Source organism: Canis aureus, chromosome 1 (genome assembly GCF_053574225.1).
Source record: "Canis aureus isolate CA01 chromosome 1, VMU_Caureus_v.1.0, whole genome shotgun sequence".
NCBI lineage: Eukaryota > Metazoa > Chordata > Mammalia > Carnivora > Canidae > Canis > Canis aureus.
This window is the reverse complement of record NC_135611.1, coordinates 114,409,062-114,427,458: the sequence shown is the minus strand read 5'-3', so window position 1 is coordinate 114,427,458 and position 18,397 is coordinate 114,409,062. Positions and strand designations below refer to the sequence as shown.

Here is an 18,397-nt window from a genome sequence, read left to right as displayed (position 1 = left end):
GGAGGGACGTGGTGGAGAACCCCATTCAGCCTGACCTCCGGTCTCCTCACAGGCTACATTGGTGTGGTGAAGGATGCCACTGAGTCCACAGCCCGCGTGGAGCTGCACTCTACCTGCCAGACCATCTCTGTGGACCGTCAGCGGCTCACTACAGTGTACGGGCTGGGGCAGGGCAGGGCCAGGATGGGGGTTGCTGGGTGGGTAAGGGGGCTCTACTCACCCCACTACTTCTCTGTGTCCACAGGGGTTCACGGCGCCCAGGTGGCATGACCTCAACCTATGGACGGACGCCCATGTATGGCTCCCAGACGCCCATGTATGGCTCTGGCTCCCGCACACCCATGTATGGCTCCCAGACTCCTCTCCAGGATGGTGAGTGTGCCCAGGGGATGGGGTTAAGGGGTGACATAGGGGTGGGGCTGGAGACAGGACATAACAGACAAACTCATTTCTCCCACTCTCCCATTTCAGGCAGCCGCACCCCACATTACGGTTCACAGACACCCCTGCATGATGGCAGCCGCACTCCTGCTCAGAGTGGGGCCTGGGACCCCAATAACCCTAACACACCGTCGCGGTGAGGATCAGGGGTGGGAGGCATGGTTCCTTGAGCCCGTGTGTTTGTGTGCGGTTGGAGGGATCTACATGGCCCTCCCTGAATACTCTGCTTCCATCCCCACGCTGTTCATGTGCGAAGGGTTAGGTATGGCTGGGATGGGTGGTCAGATAATCTCTAATCCCCACCATAGTAGCATGCTATGCATCAGACCTGAGCTTGGAGACAGATTTGTGTGTGACTTAGGTCATGTGATCAGTTGTGTGACCAGGTCTCTGCCTCCCAGGCTGCTCAGCTATGAAATGGAGGCCTCTGGTTGGGGCTGTTGTGGGGTGTTCAGTGCCATTGTGAGGTGTTCCTTGCTGTTCTGGAAGCATTTGCTACATTGCTGTGATTACCAGTCTTTCTCAACAGACTTCTCTCTCCAACAGGGCTGAGGAAGAATACGAGTATGCCTTCGACGACGAGCCCACCCCATCCCCACAGGCCTATGGGGGCACCCCCAATCCCCAAACACCTGGCTATCCTGACCCCTCATCCCCACAGGTCAACCCACAGTACAACCCACAGACACCAGGGACGCCAGCCATGTGAGTCCACTGGGGCTAACCCTAATCAACCCTTGCCCAAACCCTCTCTGCTGCCACTACCTTCTTCTCTTCTGCACCATCCCCAACAGCTGCGCCCTTCTGTCTTTGACTCTCCAGGTACAACACAGACCAGTTCTCCCCCTATGCCGCCCCCTCCCCACAAGGCTCCTACCAGCCCAGCCCCAGCCCCCAGAGTTACCACCAGGTGGCGCCAAGCCCAGCAGGCTACCAGAACACCCACTCTCCAGCCAGCTACCACCCCACACCCTCACCCATGGCCTATCAGGTACTGGTGAGCTTGCATGCCCTTAAGGGTGGTGGGCTAGGGGGCACTTGGGTGGCGCAGTTGATTAAGCAACCGACTCTTGGTTTCTGCTTACGTCGTGATCTCAGGGTCTTGGGATTGAGCCCTGCATCAGGCGCCACGCTTGGTGAGGAATCTGCTGAAGTTTCTCTCTCCCTTTCCCTCTGCTCCTTCGTGTACTCCTGCGTGCACGCATGTGTGCTCTCTCTCTCTCTTAAATGAATAAACCTTTTTTTTTTTTTAAAGATTTTATTTATTTATTCATGAGAGAGAGCACGAGAGAGGCAGACACACAGGCAGAGGGAGAAACAGGCTCCATGCAGGGAGCCAGACATGGGACTCGATTCCGGGTCTCCAGGATCACAACCTGGGCCGAAGGCAGCACTAAACTGCTGAGCCACCCCGGCTGCCCTCAGATGAATAAACCTTTAAAAAAAAATGGGGGGGGGGTGGGTTAGGATGAGTCTTGGGTCTATGGGGGCAACCAAGCTAGATGACTGATGACCTATTTTCAATAACGCCACCCCCCTTTCACCTACAGGCCAGCCCCAGCCCGAGCCCTGTTGGCTACAGTCCGATGACACCCGGAGCCCCCTCCCCTGGTGGCTACAACCCCCACACACCAGGCTCAGGCATTGAGCAGAACTCCAGCGACTGGGTAACCACTGACATCCAGGTGAAGGTGCGGGACACCTACCTGGATACACAGGTGGTGGGGCAGACAGGCGTCATCCGCAGCGTCACAGTAAGTGGGGCCCAGGCCGGTGGGTGGGCAGGACCCCTCATTTGGGGTCCCCAACCTCTGTGGTTACTGTTTTTTTTCTTTTTAACCATCTAACCATGTTTTCTGGTACCTGTTTATAGCTGGAAAAGCAGGTGTGGACGGTCTGGCCTGCAGGCTCCACAGGGCAGGGGTTTTTGCATGTTGTGTACATGGCTGGGGCCACCTTAGCCTGGAGTAGTGACTGGCACCCAGGAGCTAGATTACACGTTAACGTATTCCTCTGAGACCAGTTCAGTAACACGGACAGAGAGCTTCCCTATGCCAGGCCTCGGCTTAGAGCCAGGCACCCTACCCCTAGTGCTCCTCCTGCTCCAGCATTACTGGTCTTTCCATCCCTCACAGTCACTAGGTTCTCTCCAGCCTCAGGGCCTTAGCTTGTCACTTTCCTCTGTTTGGGACGCTCTTCTTTTCATCCTTCAGGGAAGCCTTTGAGCTATCTCAGGTCTGACTCTTACACGTCCATGTAATTTTTTTTCACATTACCTACCTGCTGCCTGAAATTAGCTTAAAGTTTATTTAGTGTGTGATTCTTTGGTTACTAAGCCTGTATTTCATTCCTAAGCAGCCCTAGTTCCTAGATGAGGAACCAACAGAGTGTTGGTCTTCTGGTAAATGTTACTTTAATGAATTAGACACCAGAGGGGCAGCCCGGGTGGCTCAGTGGTTTAGCGCCATCCTTGGCCCAGGGTGTGATCCTGGAGTCCTGGGATCGAGTCCCACATCGGGCTCCCTGCATGGAGCCTGCTTCTCCCTCTGCCTATGTCTCTGTCTCTCTCTCCCTGTGTCTCTCATGAATAAATAAAATCTTTAAAAAAGAGAGAGAGAGAGACACCAGAGACCAAGATGGCTCCAGGCCCTGCCCTCACAGAGGCTCACATCCTAGTTGGGGAGGCAGACGTGTCCCCAAACAGGGACAGCCTGAGTGACCTGAGCTGGGATACCAGAAGCCCTGACAGTAAGGGGAGCTATGGGAACCTTAGAGGAGGCAACTTAATCAACTTTGGAGGGGTTCAGGAGGGGTGCCTCCCAGAGGAAGCAGCATCTGCACCAAGATCTGAAGACTGGATAGGAGTAAACCAAGAGAAGTAGTGGGGGAGGGGGGAAAGTGTGTTCCAAAGACAGGGGCCTTGCAAAAGCCTGGAGATGAGGCAAAGCCTGGCACATCTGGGGAGTTGAAATATGTTCATTGTGGTTAGAACATAAAAAGCCCAGGGGGAAGGTGAGTGACAGGGCCAGAGAAGTGACTAGGCCAGGTCACATGGCAGCCTGGGGAACTTGGACTGTGTCCGGAGGAATCCAAGCAGGCAGGGCAGTGGTGGACCAGGTCTGTGGTTTGGAATTAATTCACTATGTTGCTCTAGCAGGGATGGACTAGGGTGGTGAGACTGGGGGCTGGGAACCCAGGGGGAGCTCTGGTTGTGAGGAAGAGAGGAGGGAGGCAAGTGGCAGAGACCCTCAGGAGGCCAAGTGAACACACCCCAGCACTGAAGGCTATTGGTGAAAGGGCTGACCTACATTGAGGTCAGAGCTCTGGCCAGGGACTAGGTAGGGCCTGTGAGGATATCCCTGAGGTATAGGTGGGGCCAGGAGGGGAAAGGTGAGGAGGCCCACTTGGAACATGGAGTCACATGCCTGAGAAGCAGTCTCTTTTGGCCTAAGTTAGCTTCGTTCTGGTGCTTCCCTTGCTGATCTGGCCACCTCACCCCAGCACCCCACAGGCCCAGGAACCAGGCCCAGCTTTTGACCTTTCCTGCCCATCACCTTAGGGGCAAGTAACTTGTTAGGACGATCCCTGAGCCGGTGGCCTCTGAGCGTGGGCAGCAGTGCTCTGTTGGACACTGACCAGGCTGTCCCTACCCACAGGGAGGCATGTGCTCTGTATACCTAAAGGACAGTGAGAAGGTTGTCAGCATCTCCAGTGAGCACCTGGAGCCCATCACCCCCACCAAGAACAACAAGGTAAGGAAGTAGGGCAGGGGACGTGGGGGCCTTGGGTTGCTGACATGGACCCTGACCCCCGTTCCTCCCCACCTCAGGTGAAGGTGATCCTGGGTGAGGATCGGGAAGCCACAGGGGTCCTGTTGAGCATCGATGGTGAGGATGGCATCGTCCGCATGGACCTTGACGAGCAGCTCAAGATCCTCAACCTCCGCTTCCTGGGGAAGCTCCTGGAGGCCTGAGGAACGCAGGGCGGGTGGACTTGGCAGATTATCTGGCAGATAGAGAGTGGAGTGTCTGTCCCTCCTTCGTTCCATGGCCCTTGGCTCTTGACACAGGGTCTGGGGTCCGGACCAGGGCTAATCTGGTCTTTAGGATTTCTTTTATTTTCCTTTTGAGTTCCTATCTTCCTCCCTGATGTTCATGGGAATCAGAATAGAGTCTGGGGGGAGGGTCCCCACCTTCTTGTACCCTCCCTTCCCCAGCTTGCTTTTGTGTTTCAGTCTTTCAATAAAAAGCTGTTTGGTCAGAAGGGGTGTGTATGTGTGTGTCTGTTTTGTAAGTGCGGTCATTTGTAGACCCCACTTACTTCCTGGGCAAATAACTAGATGGGGGCACCTAAGCCTCAGTTTCCCCATCTAGAAAATGATGCTGCCTACCCCAGCATGAATGTATGAGGAGACATTGGAAAGATTATTAGAACAGAGCCTGCCCCTCATTGAAGTTAACATCCCACTCTCACTTGAGTTACGTGAAGTGAAAATCAGTAAAACCCTCCAGGAAAACCGAAATCCCTCCTATGGTGCAGGATACTGCAGTTGAAGGTCCTCTTCTTGAGCCCACAGAGCAGCGACACCAGAATTTCTGTGGCTTGTCTGGTGGCTTGAGGGTAGAGACGAGCAAGCGGGAAAATGGGGCTTCAGTACCCTGACCTTCCTTCACCTTACTCATTTGACAAATGTTTTTTTTAATTAATGCAATATAAAACATTTCAAATATTCGAAAAGGGGGCAGCCTCCGTGGCGCAGCGGTTTAGTGCCGCCTGCAGCCCAGGGCGTGATCCTGGAGACCCGGGATCAAGTCCCACATCGGGTTCTCTGTGGAGCCTGCTTCTCCCTTTGCCTGTGTCTCTGCCTCTCTCTCTGTGTGTCTGTCATGAATAAATAAATAAAATCTTTAAAAAAAATTTTTTTAAATATTCGAAAAGATACTACAACCCCTAGAACATCCATGCCTCACCCACCACCCGGCTTGGCAGTACATAGTACAGTACGTAGGAGAGAGAGCTTTAAACAGCAACCCCAGTCCGTGCGTCCCCACCCGCACCAGAGGGGACCAGAAGCCTGACCTTAGTATTTTTCCCTAAATGTAACATGGTGATTTTCCATGCTTTCAAAGTTCCCATAAGCAGTAGGAGACTTCCCTTCCTTTTAAAGTAAGGAGGGAGAGTCTTCGCGGCCACCTGTCGCCCCTTACTCATGGATTTCTGTCTCGATAAGCCCGAACCCGGGGAGGCGGCCGCTGCTCCTTTGGCCGAGCCTTCGCCTGAAAGCGCTGGCTTTCCAGACCCTTCCTAGAGCAGCTCAGGGGAGGAGGGGCAAGAAAGGGCTGCGAGGTCGGGAGAGATTCGGCTTCCAGGCTCCTCAGGAGGAAGGGTTTGGGAGGGCTGGCTTTCAGCCCGCTTCCTGGGCGGACCACGTGGGCGAAACGAACTAGCTCGCTGCTTTGCTCTCAGGACGCGATCCGCAGCCACAGGGTCCTACGCGGCGGCCTCAGCCTTGCCCCCGGGCCTTGCGTGAGCCGCTCCGCGCCGCTGCAGGGGCGGCGAGGCGTGGGGTCGGCGGAACGCCTGACGGCGGCGCGCCGAGTCGACCCGAAACGAGGACGCGGGCGGCTCTGCTCCGCAGCCCTTTGTCCCTCTCGGGCTCCCGTCCGCCCGCCCCACCCCCGAGCCCCCATTGGCCCAGGCCGCGGCCCGGGCCGGGCGATGAGGAGCGAGTGGGCGGGGCCGCGTGGCGTCAGCGCAAGATGGCGGCCTCGGCGGCGCTGGCCTTGCGCTTGCGGAGCGAGCTGCGGCGCGGCGCGCGGGGGCTGTGCGCGAGGCTGGCGACGCCGCCGCCCCGGACCCCGGACCAGGTGAGCCGGACGCAGGTGGCCCGGGAGTGCGGGGTGCCCCCTCCTGAAGTTCCCGGCGGCCCGCGCCGCGCGAGGGTTCTGGGACGCAGCACCTCAGGGTGCTGATTGGAACGCCGCCCGCGTTTCGGGGCGCTTCCCTGCCTCCCGGGTGGGCAGCGCTTGCGCCCCTGAGCTAGATGCTGGGGGCCGAAGTGCGTCCTCTGAACGCCATCTCCTCTGGACCCCACGTGGGTACTGGGGGAAGGGAGGTCACCTGTTTCCCATCTCGGTGACCTCTCAGGTAATGCTTGGCGGGGAGGGGCCCGGGATGCTGGGGTCCCAGACTGGCCTGGGGGTACTGTCCCCGCGGTGGTGGCGGTGATGATGAGGTCCATGCCCGGGCTTTTGATTAAACCTGCCTCCACACTGACGGAGATCGGGCCTTTCCGACCTCCGTGCCCTTACTTCCCCAGGCAAGCGATTGCCGCTCTGTCCCCACTCCCAACCCTTCCCCTCTGTACCCCACTGCTGTGCGCCCCGGGCATCCGCATGACTTAACTACCCGTCCAATCCACTTTTGTGCTCTCCATCACCTTGCTCCCGGCATTCAGCCAGGCTCCCTGACTTCATTTCCCTGCCCTGCGGGATCCTGGGCGCCCAGCCTATCAACCCTTGGGCACCTGGCCCAGGACAGTCAAGTTCTTGACTATTCTAAGAAACCCAATCCCCTGGTTGCCTGTGCAGAGACCCAACACCCTGAGGCTATGTGGGTGTCTGCTTCCTGGCTCCCAACCTTGATTCTTCTCTGACCAGGGTGCCAGAATCATCCTGACCTTTCTCACTTCTCTTTCGGCTAATCTACCTACTCTCAATTGCAGGCCACGGAAATTGGGAGTCGCTCGGGCACCAAGGCCCAGGCTCAGGGGCCACAGCAGCAGCAGCGGGGCACAGAGGGTCCCAGCTACGCCAAAAAAGTCGCACTCTGGCTGGCTGGGCTGCTCGGGGCCGGTGGGACTGTGAGCGTCGTCTATATCTTTGGTGAGGGACATGTGCCTGTTTCCCAATTTTGTTCCCTTGACTCTCTCTTCTGCAGAACCTCCCCCCTTTCTCTTAAGAGTTTGGCCCATCTTCATTCCCTGGCTCCTCCCTCCTTAAGGCAGCCAACTAGAACATCAGCCTTGGAAATGGGAGACCTTTCTTCTCCCTCTGCCCACTTTGCTCAAGGTTGAACTCTTAGTTGGTTCTGCACTAGGATACAGAGAGTCATTTGGAAGAGGGGAAGATGGGGAAGGAGAGGCCTGGAGCCGCCTCCTAAGCTACCTCTTCCTGCAGCACCCAAAACTCCAGCCCTCCCCGTAGTCCCTTCCTCCTTCAGAGACTGAGGAGACCCTGCCTCAGTCCCTCTTCTCTTGGAAACCCAGGATCCTGACTACCGGCCCCATCCTCTCTTGACCTCTGGAGACCATGCCTCTTCCTTCTTCCCTCAGACCCAGGAATCCAGGCCCCCTGCCCTCTTCCTTCCTCAAGATCCAGGAGACCGGGCCTCAATTTCTCTCATTCCTTCCTGTCTCCTTTACAGGAAACAACTCTGTGGATGAAACTGGTGCCAAGGTGAGGAGGAGAGAGACCCAGATGGGACCCTAAGCCTTGCCAGGGGTCCCATCCTATGGGTCCTTTCCCCTTTGGTCTGCTCAGGCTCATTGCTGGTCTCAGGATGAGCCTTTCCCTCCCAGGGACCTTTGCCTACAACTCCCAGGGCCCTGGAGATTCCTTTTTTTGGGTTTGATGGGTTTCAGCCTCTGCCATCCCAAACCGTACATTTTTGTCTCCACTTTCCAGATTCCTGATGAATTCGACAATGGTGAGTAAAAACAGCCACAGGTTCTGAGGTCCCCCCGCTGAACCTCCCGATCCTGCAACTTATAGGGATGTTACCCTTCCTTCTGGTGCCCCCCACCCCTCCTCCTTTCTTTGGGGGGTGGGGGAGTCAGCAGCTGGATGGCTTTGGGGGGAGGGGCATTACAAAGCCGCAGTCCTCTTCAGTCCTCTTCACTGGCCCAGGAGCAGATGGTCAGGGAGAGATGGGGGAGGGGAGTTCACCGGTAGGAGTGCTTGGAGAGAGGGGGGCCTGTCTACCACCAGACCCATGGCTTCCTGTGCCTTAGATCTGAGCGGCTGCAGCCCTTAATCCCCTCCTCTTTCTGACGGCCTCCTCTTTCCCCCTAAGCCCCCCACCTCATCAGGCTCATTTCCAAAACAATGTCTTTCCTCCCTCCCTTTTAGTTAACCAGCTTTTGGTAGAGAGTTTCTGGCAAGTTAGATAAGTAGAGAGTAGTTGTCAGTTCTGTCACACCTGACCCTTCCCCAGAGAAAAATACAATTGGTAGGTCCAGAAAGCCACCTGTTCGTGCTGGGAAAGTTTGCAAACCCACATGTTAATACATTGGTTAGTTAAGCTGGCCAGGTGGGTAAGTAATGGTGTTTTAACTGGATAATCTTCCTAGTTTATTTTTATTTTTTTTTTAAGATTTTATCTATGAGAGAGAGAGAGAGAGAGACAGAGATAGAAGCAGGCTCCATGCAGGGGGCCCAATGCAGGACTCCATCCCGGATTGGGGGATAATGCCCTGAGCCAAAGGCAGACACTCAACTGCTGAGCCACTCAGGCGTCCCATATTGATTTTTTTTTTTAAGATTTTACCTATTCCTGATTTAAATAAATCAACATACTGATTTAAGTTGGCCGGGTAAAGATAGATAGATAGATAGATAGATAGATAGATAGATAGATAGAGAAAGAGAGAGAAAGAAAAGAAAAGAAAGAAAAGAAAAGAAAAAAGAAAAGAAAGAACGGGTAAACCTGCAGGTTTAAAATGTGTTTGCTAGCATAACTAGTTTCAACATTTTGGGTTTTGTTTGTTTTGTTTTTGTTTTTTTTATTCATGAGAGACACATAAAGAGAGGCAGAGGGATCCCTGGGTGGCGCAGTGGTTTGGCGCCTGCCTTTGGCCCAGGGCGCGATCCTGGAGACCCGGGATCGAATCCCACGTCGGGCTCCCAGTGCATGGAGCCTGCTTCTCCCTCTGCCCGTGTCTCTGCCTCTCTCTCTCTCTCTCTGTGTGACTATCATAAGTAATAAATAAAAATTAAAAAAAAAAAGAGAGAGAGAGAGAGAGAGGCAGAGACACGGGCAGAGGGAGAAGCAGGCTCCTTGCAGGGAGCCCAATGTGGGACTCAATCCTGGGACCTGGATCACTCCCTGAGCCAAAGGCAAATGCTCAACCGCTGAGCCATCCAGGCGTCCCATCAACACTTTGGTTTTGAAAAGGCAAGCCCTTACATAGGCAGTGGTTTAACTAAACTAAAAGTACCTAATGAAGCAGGCAGTCAGATAAACTTCCTGCTTTAAACTGGGTTCAGGGCAGCCCGGGTGGCTCAGCGGTTTGGCGCCACCTTCGGTTCGGGGTGTGATCCTGGAGACCCAGGATCGAGTTCCGCGTCGGGCTTCCTGCATGGAGCCTGCTTCTCCCTCTGCCTGTGTCTCTCATGAATAAATAAACAAAATTAAAAAAATGAATATTCTGAACCCAGTTTATTTTTATTTATTTATTTTTAAGATTTTATCTATTTATTCATGAGAGACATAGAGAGAGAGGCAGAGACACAGGCAGAGGGAGAAGCAGGCTCCATGCAGGGACTCCGACGTGGGACTTGATCCCGGGTCTCCAGGATTCTGTCCAGGGCCAAAGGGAACGCCAAATCACTGAGCCACCTGGGCTGTCCCAGTATATTCATTTAAGCCAGGATTTTTCAACCTTGGCCCCATTGGTACTTTGTTTTGTTTATTTTATTTTTTATTTTTATTTTTTAAAGATTTTATTTATATATTCATAAGAGACACAGAGAGAGAGAGGCAGAGACACAGGCAGAGAGAAGCAGGCTCCATGCAGGGATCCCAGTGTGGTACTCAATCCTGGGACTCCCGGGTCATGCCCTGGGTCGAAGGCAGATGCTCAACTGCTGAGCCACCCAGGTGTCCCATGTTTTGTTTTGTTTTATTTTTTTTATTTTTTATTTTTTATTTTTTTAAACTTTTATTTATTTATGATAGGCACACAGTGAGAGAGAGAGAGAGGCAGAGACACAGGCAGAGGGAGAAGCAGGCTCCATGCACCGGGAGCCCGACGTGGGATTCGATCCCAGGTCTCCAGGACCGCGCCCTGGGCCAAAGGCAGGCGCCAAACCGCTGCGCCACCCAGGGATCCCTTTTGTTTTGTTTTAAAGATCGTATTTATTTATTCACGAGAGAGACAGAGATATAGGCAGAGGGAGAAGCAGGCTCCATGCAGGGAGCCTGATGTGGAACTCAATCCTGGCACTACGAGATCACACCCTGAGCTAAAGGCAGATGCTCAACCACTGAGCCACCCAGGTGTCCATCCCCCTGTTGGTACTTTGAAGCAGGTAGTGCATTGTTGTGGGGAGTGGTGGGTGCATTGGAGGGTGTTGAGCAGCATGGTAGGCCTCAGTCCACTATTTGCCAGTATCGTGGCCATCACATGTGTCTTCAAACATTGCCTTGAGTCCCTGGAAGATACCGGACCAGATTCCTCCGAGTTGAGAACCACTAGATTAAGAGTATGTAAGTGTATATGTATATTTAGCATGGTTTCAGTAGACTTAGCATATTAGCTTTAACCGACAGATGTAGAAGAAGCCTAATGGTTCAAAACGGACTGAACACGCTGGTATAATGTCAGCAGAGTTACATGTATGCATAAACATTCTGTTTTATATCTGGGGTGGTGTGTGAGTAGAAGTATTCACATTAGAATTGGGCAGGTGAATAAAAGTATCTACTCCTGCCTGGCGGTTATGTCCCTGCCTCCTACTTTTTGACTTAGAAATGAGCTCTTTCAGACCAGGTGGGTGTATAGACTTGTTTGTGTTTGGTAGGTAAATAAAGCCCTGGTTTGTTGGGGAGGTTGAGCAATGGCTCATCTTGGAATCCCTTTGTGCCCCTGTATCCTCCTAGATCCAATTCTGGTACAGCAGTTGCGCCGCACATACAAATATTTCAAAGACTACAGACAGGTGAGCAGGAACTCTGAGTCAAGTCCCCACCCTCCAGCCCCAGCCCCTGCCTCCTTGTCTGAGTGCTCCCATTCCGTCCCTGTCCCCACAGATGATCATCGAGCCCACCAGTCCCTGCCTCCTCCCAGACCCTCTAAAGGAGCCGTACTACCAGCCGCCCTACACGCTGGTCTTGGAGCTCACAGGCGTCCTCTTGCACCCTGAGTGGTCGGTGTGTCCTGGGGAAGGCAGCGGGCTGGGGACACTAGATAGACGTGGGTGGCCAGATCTCGATGATACAGTTGAGAGCAGAGACTCTGGAGCCAGATCCATCGTGTGATGTAGGGGAGGGGGCATCTCTCACTGGTTTTCTCAGCTGTGAGACTGCCCACCCTGTGGGTTGTTGTGAGTGTGGCTGAGCACACAATATGTGCTACACCCTCCAGACTCCTAGACCCTCAGTCACTCCTAGACCCATGTGCTTCTGAGCACCCCCCACCTGGAGCTACAAAGATGGGGGAGAGCACTCTAGTTCTGGAGATCCCCTGGCTGGGGCTTTGTTCTCTTCGGGGTTTCCGAGTCTTGGCGTTTCACTGTCCTCACTGACTCCACTGTCCTTCCTGCCTCCCCAGCTGGCCACCGGCTGGAGGTTTAAGAAGCGTCCAGGCATCGAAACTTTATTCCAGCAGCTTGCCCCTTTGTATGAAATCGTCATCTTTACATCAGAGACTGGCATGGTAAGGCCCCGGGACAGGGGAGGGATGGTCGGTGTGGCAGGAGATCCAGAGGGTCAGGCTCACCCTGATCTTGTGTCTCCCATCCCACCCCCAGACTGCATTCCCACTCATCGACAGCGTGGACCCTCATGGCTTCATCTCCTACCGCCTGTTCCGGGATGCCACAAGATACATGGATGGGCACCATGTTAAGGTGTCATGGTTGGGGGGGTGGGGCATAGGTGGTCCTCTGGGACTTGAGGGGTGGGGTACTGACGCCTTCTGAGGAAAAGAAAAGAGGCCTCAGCTCTGACCCCAGTCTCAACCCTTCTTCTGCCCCAGATCTGATTCTGACAGAACTTTAGCCTGCCCTCAGCACAGGCTGGGCTCCTAGGTTCTTCTCCCTTCCTTGGTATCTGGGGATGGGAGTGGGGGGAAATGAAGGCTCTCCAAAGAAGACAGTTGGGGGTAATGGAGGGATATGAGATTTGGAAGCTGTCTGTTGTCTCTGTGTGGAGCTGAGTGTCTTTGGGATTGTAATTGTAGTAGCTTACACGAGACTCTGGGCCTATGTGTACTTGCAGGATATTTCATGTCTGAATCGGGACCCTGCCCGCGTAGTAGTTGTGGACTGCAAGAAGGAAGCTTTTCGCCTCCAGCCCTACAATGGCGTCGCCCTGCGGCCCTGGGATGGCAACTCTGATGACCGGGTCTTGTTGGACCTGTCTGCCTTCCTTAAGAGTGAGGCTAATCCCTGACCTGGCTACTGGCCTTGGAGCCCTTGAGTCTCAAGAGGAATAATAGATGCTTAATTCTGGCTGCCTCCCCCAACGTGCATGTAAAATTGGGTACTTGAGATATGAGAGATTCACAAGCATCCTGCAGTCTTTAGAAGTTTCTGAGAATGTTTGGGGTGCTCTGGAATATTTAGGGGATTCTTGGGGGGATGTCCAGGGGAGCCCTTTTGGCCTGTTAAGAAATGTTCGAGGTAGGTCTGACCAGCCCCAGGGTCTGACCTTTACCCTCGTGGGCTCTGCTTCCCTGGGGTCTTTCTGCCTGCCTGACCCCTACCTACTGTGCCCACAGCCATTGCGCTGAACCGAGTGGAGGATGTCAGGACCGTGTTAGAACATTACGCCCTGGAGGATGACCCACTGGAGGCTTTCAAACAGCGGCAGAGCCGGCTAGAGCAGGTGGGTGCTCAGACTGCAGATGGGTGGGGTCATCATGTCAGTTCCCAAGGGAGGGCCCCTAGAGCAGCCTGTCTCTGCTCTGGCTGCAAGACCTTGACCAAGGACCTGGTCTTCCACACAACTGTCCTGTAGGGCTCTTGTAATGGCGAAGGAGGTGGTCGATTTCCACAGCCTGCTTTGAGAGCAGGAGGCAGGAAAGCCAAGCATGGATCTTGGAGAGGTGTAGTCCGTGATGATTTCAAGCAGATATGAGGGCCCAGGTTTTGTGTGGACAGGAGGTTTGGGTCAGGCCTGGAGAATGGGGATCCCTGGACACTTGGCCCAAGGGACAGGGCAAGGAGTTCTGGTGTTCTCAGTGTGATCCTGGTAATTTGGAAATGAAGCTGAGAATATGGATTGAGCCTGGGAAAGAAATCCTCTGGGGTCTAAATTGAGGTTGACCAGATTCTGGGTTGGATGCCTGCGAGTAGGGCTGGAGCTCCTGAGTGCCCAAAGGATGAGTCTTTGGAGATTTGGGCCTGGGATTCCCCCAACATTCAAACTGGGATCCTTCGGCTGAGGGCTGGACACTGGGGCTCAGAGACCAGAACAGTGTAGTCTGATGAAGAGCCTGGGGTCTCACCAGCATCTATGTTTAGAGTAAAAAGGATCTGGGGTAGGTTCCCGGGGTTCAGGAGAGGGGGATCATGACAGTACCAGGACTTGAATTTGGGCTCCTGTGTCTGGGCTGGCGTTCTAGGAGCTTGGGGAAGGGGTTTAGGGCTGGGCAGAGGTTTAAGGAAGATGGCCCCTTGGATGAGGGAGTCTAGGAGAATACCCAGCCCGGGATGACCCTCCTCCCTGTCTTTCACCCCAGGAAGAACAGCAGCGCCTGGCTGAGCTCTCCAAATCCAGCAAGCAGAACCTCTTCTTTGGCTCTCTTACCAACCGCTTATGGCCTCGCTCCAAACAGCCCTGACTTCTGAGCCTCTTCAGACTCACTGCCTGGGTCCTGGGCCCGAGGCCCCAGTGCTCCCAGATCATGGCTTGGGCAGCCACATCCAATAAAGTCCATCCCAGATGCCACACTCCTGTGTCCGGAGAGTCTCCAGATGGGGGCATCGGGGTGAGGTCCGGGACTCTTGGGACATCGTCCCACAGTGGCTAATTGGCTGCCAAGCACAGTGTCAGTTGTTTGATGAATCAGGATTGGTTTTGAACCCTGGCCTGGGAATCTGCAAACCCAGATCCTTCTAGCCATGGCTTGTGTGCAGTGTGACCTCAAAAAGTACTTCTCACTCTTTGACCGTGTCCTCATCTATGGAAAAGGGAAGAGGGGTCAACACTGGGGATTTAGAGCCAGGTCACTGCCAGGGTGTTGTGTACAAGCGCGAAGCCTGGGCTCCTTGGGGTTCTGGGGGGACCAGAGGGCAGCTGTTACCCCCTCTGCCAGCTGTGGCCCTGTGGGAAGGTGGGCCTGGAGTTGCTTGATCAGCTTTTTCAATAGAAGCCAGAAGTTGGGTTTTTTTTTTTTTTTTTTTTTTTAAGTTGGGGTTTTTATATTAAGTCTCCCAATTTTTAAATGTTGGGTCCTAACTAGGACAGGCAGATTGTCGTAGCCCTGAATGGTGGCATTTTCTGTGAGACTGATCCAGTCCAGCAGCCAGTGGTCATACGGCGTCATGATACTGAGGACTGGAGTTTCTGTTTGTATCATTTTAATTAACTTTAACTTAAGCAGCCATGCATGGGTCCTGGCTTCTGACGTGGACAGCACAGTTGCGTGGCACTCCACGGTATGGGATCCGGACTGTCCAAGTTCAAGTCCCAGCTTCACCACTTCTGTCTACCATGGTCTTGAGTAGGTTACTGAGGGCTGAGGGAGGCACTCCATGGAGGCACCCGGATGGTAGCTGTGTACCTTGGGCAAGGCATCCTTCTGCTTCTGCCTCCTCATCTCACAAATGGGGGTGATGGGAGGACTGATCTTGGAGCAGCTGTGAGGGGTAGACAGGACAGCCCGTGCTCAGGCGGTGAGCCTTCTTACCAGGTGACCACACTAGCTCTTCACAGACTGCAGCATCCTGGACCGGCTTGACGGCCCCCACACCCGGCTGGCCCAGCCTCTCCTCCAACCAGCATTTAGTGCCAGGACCAGCAAAATATTTTGGTGTTGCTATAATAATTAAAATGTAACTTTGTGGGCCAGATTGATGGAGCCTTTGAACTCTAGATTTTTTTAAAACCTTACTGATATCTACAAAGAAGTTAAAATTTGCCGAACTTCCCAGCCCCGAGGTCTACTATCTATACCTGGGGCTAGGTTTTAGGGGTCTTGGTTTACTCATTCATCAGAGATTAATGATAGTACCTCTCTCGTCCATTCACTCCTAAGTGCTGAGTGCCTGGCCTTGTTCTAGGCAGTAGGGTGCATCAGTGAGCAAATTAGGTAAAAAGCTCTCACCTCGTGGAGGAGACAATGGTAAGATATTTCTCGAGGTAATAAATGCATTAAGAAAAATAAAGTATGGAAAGTAGATAGAGTGGTTTGGGGACTTGTGCTGATTTAGACCAGATGGAATAGTCAAGGCCTCTTTGGAGGGTGCATTTGACCATAATGAAATGAGGATCTCTGAGCGTGTCAGGCACAGTCACCTCAGGGCCTTTGCACTTGCTGTACTGGCAGGAATATTTTCCCAGGATCCATATCACTGCCCCTCTTCCCCTACCTCAGGTCTTGCTCACATGTCACCTCAGTGTGGCCTATCTGGCCCTAAGATCGGCCTGTAAGGAAAAGTCCTCCATAGCCAAAGAGACTCAGGAAACTCCTACAGTGTACTCCATACACGTGACAGAATCACCTGAAATCCCATCATGTCTGGCACAAACCTTCAATAAAGCCTGGCTATTTCTGTGACCTTGAAAATGTTTGAGCTATCTCAGACCTGGAATCTGTTATCTTCCCAAGTTACTACCCAAGGCAGGAATTTACCTTCTCCCACAGCAGGTTCTAAAGATTGTCCAAATTCTATTTGAATGTCTCCTGTGATGGGAAACTCACTCCTCCATCTATTCCAGTACAGGGCCTACTTTGCCTCCTGGTAGTTGGCCTAGGGGTGTGGCTCTGCTTTGGGCCACAAAGCCAGTTAGGGTAGGGGGATGTGGACGGAGGGCCACAAGTGTCAAACTTAGAGTCCTGGAGTGTATGTTTTCCTTCCTTTCTTTTCTTTTTCTTTGTAGGTTCCACACTCAAGTGTGGAGCCCAATGCAGGACTTGAACTCACAACCTGAGATCAAGACCTGAGCTGAAATTGAGAGTGGGACACTTTACTGACTGAGCCACCCAGATACCCCCTCAGAGTGTATTTTGAAGGCACTGGGGAGCCTTGCAAGAGTCCGCAGGAGAGGGACCACGGTCAGATTTGGCCTTAGACCCCATAGGCCAGAAGGGTCATGGCTGGGAGGAACTGGGGGGCTGTGGGACTCAGAGGAGGTACCTGCCACCTTGGTGAATGTCAAGGAAGTGCCTGCAGGAGGCGGAACTCTGCTGAGAACAGAATTCAACAGGAGGGAGTGGAAGACCTATACGAAGACAGAGGCTGGGGGCGTCCACACAGTGAACATGGCCCTCCCCGGCCTCTGAGCAGACCTTCCATGACTCCAGTCCTCAGGATTAAGAGGAAATTTTTTTTTTAAGATTATATTTTTGTGGTGCCTGGATGGCTCACTTGGTTGAGCATCTGCCTCTTGATTTCAGCTCAGGTCCTGCTTTCAGGGCCTGTGGGATGGAGCGCTGGCTGGTGGGGCCCTGCATCCCCTGCATTGGGCTCTGCGCTCAGCAGAGTCGGCTTCTCTCCCCCTTTCCTCCCCCACACTCCCCACCCCGCCCTCTCCCGACCACTCGCCCTCTCTCTGTAAAATAAATAAATCTTGGGACACCAGGGTGGCTCAGCGGTTGAGCGTCTGCCTTTGGCTCCGGGCGTGACCCCAGAGACCTGGAATTGAATCCCACATCGGGCTTCGTGAATGGAGCCTGCTTCTCCCTCTGCCCTGTCTCTGCCTCTCTCTCTCTGTGTCTCTCATGAATAAATAAATTTAAAAAAATCTTTTTAAAAAGGTTTTTAAGTAATCTCTCCAGCCAATGTGGGGCTTGAACTCCCAACCTCGAGATCCAGAGCCTCTGGCTCCAGGGGGAGCCAGCCCAGCGCCCTAAGAGGGGGCTCATTAAAACTCGCTGAGCGCCGGCCCACTCCGGGGTCAGCCGGGCTGTACTCTACTGACCATCCTGTCTTCTCGAGAAGAGCTCTGTAAATCGAACCCCATTTCCCCGAACAATTATTAGCCTCGAAGTATTAAAATGTTTTCTCTGGGGCGGAAGAGGGAGTTGGCGTCACCTACGGGCTTCACTCAGCACCTGGCGCTGAGCGACTAAGATCCAGAAGCCGGAGCATCTGCGCCGCCCCGGCCCCGGCTGGCCTTGGCCCGGGGGTGCCCCCTCCCCCCACTGTGAGGGAGCTGGGGGCGCCCCTGATCTGTGAGGACGGAATTTCCTGCCCATTTGCTCCTCACACCTTCCGGAGGCCAAACGGGCCTCCCAGCTGCGGCTCGGGGGGAGGGGCCGGCCGCCCGGCAGATGGCGACATTTACATACAGCTGGGGCCGCCCGGGCGGGGCGCCTCCCCCAGGCCCGCGGGCCGCGGTGCGGGCTTTGTCTCCGGGCGGGGAGCGCACGCACCACGCACGTCCACACACACACGAGGGCCACAAAGAACCCCGGATCTTCATCGTACCCACACGTGGCTACACCCACGGACCTCCCACACCTGATCTTCACACGCGCACGCTCGGTTATTCGCAGCTGACACAGACCCCGACACACACACACACACACACACACACACACACACACACCCAGACGTACCTGCACCGACCACAAAGTTAGAGATTCCTATGACTCCACTCAGGGGTCCAGGATCTCAGGCTTCCTCATCCACGCACAGAGAAGCATCCAGGACCCCCAAAGTAACACAATCCTGAAGTCACGGACGCCTCCATCCTCCCATGCAGGTGCACACGCGTACCCCCCCCCCCCCGACACAATTACCTACAACCTCACAAATCGTCTTAACCGCATACAGTTGTAGGCACA

The 18,397-nt window shown here is 54.0% G+C and overlaps 2 protein-coding genes across 6 annotated transcripts in view; both read left to right on the top strand.

Moving 5' to 3' along the window:
- The window catches only part of SUPT5H (SPT5 homolog, DSIF elongation factor subunit), a 28,820-nt gene extending 24,116 nt beyond the window's left edge, over positions 1–4,704 (top strand). For all 5 annotated transcript variants that reach the window (XM_077852166.1, XM_077852130.1, XM_077852138.1 and 2 more), the window contains 8 exons: positions 53–155; positions 245–372; positions 472–577; positions 988–1,146; positions 1,264–1,432; positions 1,992–2,195; positions 4,098–4,193; positions 4,271–4,704. In XM_077852166.1, the coding sequence (XP_077708292.1) occupies positions 53–155; positions 245–372; positions 472–577; positions 988–1,146; positions 1,264–1,432; positions 1,992–2,195; positions 4,098–4,193; positions 4,271–4,414 (1,109 nt within the window). In that variant the 3' untranslated portion in view covers positions 4,415–4,704. The remainder of the gene's footprint in view (positions 1–52; positions 156–244; positions 373–471; positions 578–987; positions 1,147–1,263; positions 1,433–1,991; positions 2,196–4,097; positions 4,194–4,270) is intronic.
- Positions 4,705–6,153: 1,449 nt separating this feature from the next.
- Positions 6,154–14,336, top strand: TIMM50 (translocase of inner mitochondrial membrane 50). The gene is made up of 11 exons (XM_077852174.1): positions 6,154–6,308; positions 7,166–7,325; positions 7,867–7,898; positions 8,127–8,148; positions 11,323–11,381; positions 11,473–11,592; positions 11,993–12,097; positions 12,192–12,290; positions 12,661–12,817; positions 13,163–13,269; positions 14,126–14,336. Exons 1-11 carry the CDS (start codon positions 6,201–6,203, stop codon positions 14,225–14,227), a joined length of 1,071 nt encoding a protein of 356 aa, XP_077708300.1. The 5' UTR covers positions 6,154–6,200; the 3' UTR covers positions 14,228–14,336.
- Positions 14,337–18,397: the final 4,061 nt, after the last annotated feature.